This window comes from Morone saxatilis, unplaced genomic scaffold (genome assembly GCF_004916995.1).
Source record: "Morone saxatilis isolate NCDOM2014 unplaced genomic scaffold, NCSU_SB_2.0 Contig17, whole genome shotgun sequence".
Classification (NCBI taxonomy): domain Eukaryota; kingdom Metazoa; phylum Chordata; class Actinopteri; family Moronidae; genus Morone; species Morone saxatilis.
In genome coordinates this window covers 4077564-4081810 of record NW_023339729.1, presented here as the reverse complement: position 1 = coordinate 4081810, position 4247 = coordinate 4077564, and the positions used below count along the sequence as shown (strand labels likewise).

Here is a 4247-nt window from a genome sequence, read left to right as displayed (position 1 = left end):
GGGTTGCGGGGAGCTGTACCGCGTCAGACATCACTTCACAGCGCCAAACACTGACAAGAATTGGATGGACAGCGTAATCTCCCACTCTCCGGAGGGAAAGGGGGGTGGGAGTGGTTATGTAATTCCTCACTTGGATTGTGAATTGTCCAAACATAAGGCGCAGATTGCCAGCTGCCAGTCCAAGACGGAAATAAGCCAAATGAAAAGCTTAGGTGTGCTTTCAACTGAACGTCCGAGAGAAGAAAAAAAACAGGATACCAATACTTTCTCACTGAGGTTTCCGAGACGATTTTTTTTTCCTCAAGATGAAAAGTGTTGTTTTGCACATAAATACCTAAGAATGATAGAAATCCCAGATTTAAGCTTACCAATAACTCAAATAGTCTCTAACAAACGTCAAATGAAGACAAGAACGACAAAAGCTCAGAAATACAGAGAGGCCTTTCTTGAACAGTGAAACTCAGTTCAGTTGAGCGAACGGCAAGGCTCGAAGGTCCATTTGGTCGCTCCACCAAATATTTCGATGTTGCTCTCCGTCCAGGAGAAGACATTGCCCGCAGGCGCTTTGCTGTTGCAGGTTGCCAAGTTGTAGATCTCGGCGATAGAAAGTTTCCTATTCCAGATATTCAAGTTTGCCAGCTCACCAACGTAAGCTTGTGTTGCGTCAAAGCCTCCTCCCAACGTGTCCTGTGGACCAACGCAGACAAGAGTTAGTCACCAGCTCTGCAAGTGCATGTCAAAGCTTGAATGGAAGTGTTGGCAGGCCTATTTTTTGTTATCTGGTCCGGAGAAGGATTTAAAAGTTGAAATAACAGGGACTCCACGCTTTTTCTTGTGAAGAATGCTTAAATCAATGTGCATTTGACAATGTATGATAAGATTTTGTTATATGTGGCATCCTTTCAGAGGACTTTGTTCTTAGTTATGGCTTAATCCTGAAACTAGTTAGCTGCTTTAGTTCAAAAATACAAAAGTGTGACAGTGTAATTTGGCCATATTCTCTGTTGGTCTGTTCATAGTGAATATGTCTTGCTCAGTGCCACAAACTGATTTTCTCTGTAAGAAAAAAAATCTCAAATAATATTTCCCTGTCAAAATTCAGGCCAAATTTTAAAAGTTATTTTTTCCCATGATAGGATGATAAATTGCACACTAATTTGACTAGAAAGCCTTAATTGGGCACCTCTTCAATGTCTCTACAACCTCATTTAAGAAATATCCCCATGTTTAATCTTTGTCCAAAATCTAAATGAAGAATTGTCTCAGGGTTATTATTATTTTATTATTATACGTTGCTATCACTGATTATAAAATGAATATCCACCTGCTCTTGTCCCAGGACCAGCACTCCCTCTGGCTTGATGGGGTGGTACGGAGCCAGATTCTCTCCATTGCCCCGCATCACTCCGTCCTGAAAGGCTTCCCACATCCCGTCACGGGTGGTCCACGTGATGCAGAGGTGATGCCATTTCCCGTCATTGATGAGGAACGGCAGCTTTGCGACCTGCAGCAGAGGCATTGTGTTAGTCACGTCTTTCTCTCCAGTTAACAATCTCCCTTTCACACTTTAGTAGCAGAGTCACTCCCCGCCTGAAATCTCGTGGCTTCCACACCTTCTCTTCCTCCTGCTGAATCACTTTCCTTGTCAGATATCTTTTTCTCTATAAAAAGGCCTTCTGGTGCTCACCTTACCACCTATTTTTATTCCATTTCCAGCTCTGGCACAGGAAAGTTGTCAGGTTACTCTGACTCATCTAATCACAAAGTACTATAACTTTCTCCTACTGTTGCACCCACTTTAAGTTGTTCCACACATTTACATGTAAAAAGCCACAATGATACCCAGCAAAGGTGAGACATGTGTGAAATAAGCCTTTTTCCATGATAACCAGTTTCCCGTTACCTTGTCATTGATGAGAATCTCCATGGGGTTGTTCCCCCACTCGATCAGCACCAGCTCGTTGGCCTGACCTGGGACAGCATAGGAGAAAGGTGTCCCCACCCCAGGGGAGGCGTTGGACTTGATCCACAGACACACGCTGAAGGAGTACATCTCAGGGAGGCTCCTCTTGGCTTTGGCGTACATGTAGTTGGTTCTCAGGGGGAAGGTGAGCTGAAATTTATCTGTCGGCCTGGTGTCTTTACCTGTAGATCAGATGTCAGTTACATGAGTATTTTTCAGCATTTGTTTCTGTAAGTGGAGGGTAAACCCACATGTATTTATACATGCATCAACTCTTTAATATTATGAGATTTATGTGTTTAGAGTCTCTTTTAATGGAGGAAAACAAAGCTTGTCTGAAGTTTTAATAGTTTTTCTCGCAACATTAAAATTGCCGCTATCTCTTATTAAATATGAAGCTCTGTTTTTACAGTGTGTCTGTTGCCTGTGTAGGAGGGCTCTGTCTCCTCCCTCTCTCACATACCAGGTACGCACGCGCATTTGCACGTGTAGAAAAGCTGAACAAGCCTCCAAAACGCGCCAGTGCGAGGCGCACCCTGCAAAGTTTCTGCGCTTCGTCTGACCTCTGCCAAATCATCCCCCTTTGCATACAGGCCCATAAGCAAGTTAGACCGTCAGGTGTTGGCTGTGGAAAACATAAACTCAGCGAAGCAAAAGTGCTAACAGGTCTTGAGATATGCAAAGCAATGCAGCTCTCCTCTCCTCCCTTTCACTGTCTGTGCGCAACGTGATGGTTGCGGCATTGTTAACGGTTCCACATGAGTGCTGTATTACTGAAGGTGTTTTTTTCTAAAGACTGAGGCGCCCTTGAGCTTTAAAACCAATTAAATTACACCTAATCTTGTTTAGAACTCCCGTAAAGCCACATTCAATACCGTCAAAGTCCTATTGTGTGCGCCCTCTGAAATCCAAAACGCACCTTTCTCCAGGTCTGTGATCCGATGGTGCAGAGAGGTGAGCGTGGACTCCACTCTGTTCCGCTGCTCGGTGTCATTCCTGGAGACCGGTTTGGTCTCCTCTAACGTGTTGACCCGGGACAGAACCTGCTTCTCCATATCGTCTATCTTGTTTTGCAGCAGATCTTTCAGGCTGTTCGCCTGCACGGTGTTGTTCCCTCGGCTGTATTGCTGCATCGGACAGAGGGAGACAGACACTGGGTTAAAGGACTACAGGGAATACTTTCTCTGGTGTTAAACTCGCTGAAACACGCCCCCTCTACTCTGTGTGAAGCTTATAGTCCTAACCGTGTTTCTCACTGTATGTGTGTGTGCTCTGCGACACATTATTCAAAAAGGCAGCTACCCTGCACTTGCGTTACTTTACATGATGCTTTTCTGTCAAGAAAAAGATGAACTAAAACACATGGGCTCCAGGCAGAGACTGCACAAATCCAGAGCAATACTGCAGCAGTAGAGGTTTAACCCTCACTCTAATTAACAACCAGGGAGGCTAATTTAATTAACTTTTGACCCGGTCAGCGCTGCTCTCCTCTGCTTGCCTACCTCTAGATTCTCCAGTCTCTGTTTCAGCGTCTGTAAAGTCTGTCCCAGCTGCGCCAGGGTGTCCGTGGTGCCCCGGGATACATCCCCCATCGTGTTCTTCGACCCCGGCCGTCTCCCGCCGGGTCCCGCCGCCGGGAGGCTCTGACTCTCGCAGCGGCTCAACTTGGACGTTAGTTCCCTAATTGTCTCCTTTTGGTTCATTATGGTCTCCTTTTGCTGCAGCACGGTCTCCCGCAGCTGCATGACCGTAGTCTTCAGGTCCTCCGCCGGCCCGCTGTTCTGCATCGTGGCCGTGCACAAGTCCATATCCTTGGGCACCGACGTGCAAATAAACTGCGTCTGTCCAAAGTCTTGTGCGGAGCTCTCCGCAACAACCAGGCAAGAAAGTAGAAAAAGTTTCCAGGAGGATCCGTCCATGGTTCCAGTCATGTATCGCGGCTCTAGTGTGTGTGTGAGTGAGTGTGTGTCAGTGAGGTTTCAGCACCACGGAGCTGTCCACTGAAGCTGTGAGCTCTGCCGGCTGTGTGCACTTTATATAGCGGACATAACGCAGCGCACATTCACTGCATCACTGAGGGGAGGCAGCGGGTTCTGCTGTACCTACAGAGTCCAGCCCCTTATTTAAGGTCGTCCCCACTGTTTGCAAAGCACCCACACAGTCCGCTCCTACAGCAGCAGAGAGAATACACGATGTAGAAAAGGGAAACTGTGGAATATTAGATTAGGCCTGCATTGGGAGCGGGAAAAAGACACTCCCACCGTAATAGGACTTCTTTATATCC

At 46.5% G+C, this 4247-nt stretch overlaps 1 protein-coding gene across 1 annotated transcript; it reads right to left on the bottom strand.

Moving 5' to 3' along the window:
* LOC118327264 (neuronal pentraxin-1-like) lies at window positions 1-4034 on the bottom strand. The gene is made up of 5 exons (XM_035660558.1): window positions 3466-4034; window positions 2883-3090; window positions 1904-2145; window positions 1325-1504; window positions 1-687 (listed from the first exon to the last, which is right to left on the bottom strand). Exons 1-5 carry the CDS (start codon window positions 3892-3894, stop codon window positions 466-468), a joined length of 1281 nt encoding a protein of 426 aa, XP_035516451.1. The 5' UTR covers window positions 3895-4034; the 3' UTR covers window positions 1-465.
* Between the last annotated feature and the right edge of the window lie 213 nt (window positions 4035-4247).

Excerpts from the sequence above, each read along its gene's own strand:
- LOC118327264 (XM_035660558.1), bottom strand. The coding sequence starts at position 3,894 with ATGACTGGAACCATGGACGGATCCTCCTGGAAACTTTTTCTACTTTCT. Across the intron at positions 3,091-3,465 it reads AGAGACTGGAGAATCTAGAG|CAATACAGCCGAGGGAACAA; the intron begins GTAGGCAAGCAG and ends TGTCCGATGCAG. Across the intron at positions 2,146-2,882 it reads GATCACAGACCTGGAGAAAG|GTAAAGACACCAGGCCGACA; the intron begins GTGCGTTTTGGA and ends TCTGATCTACAG.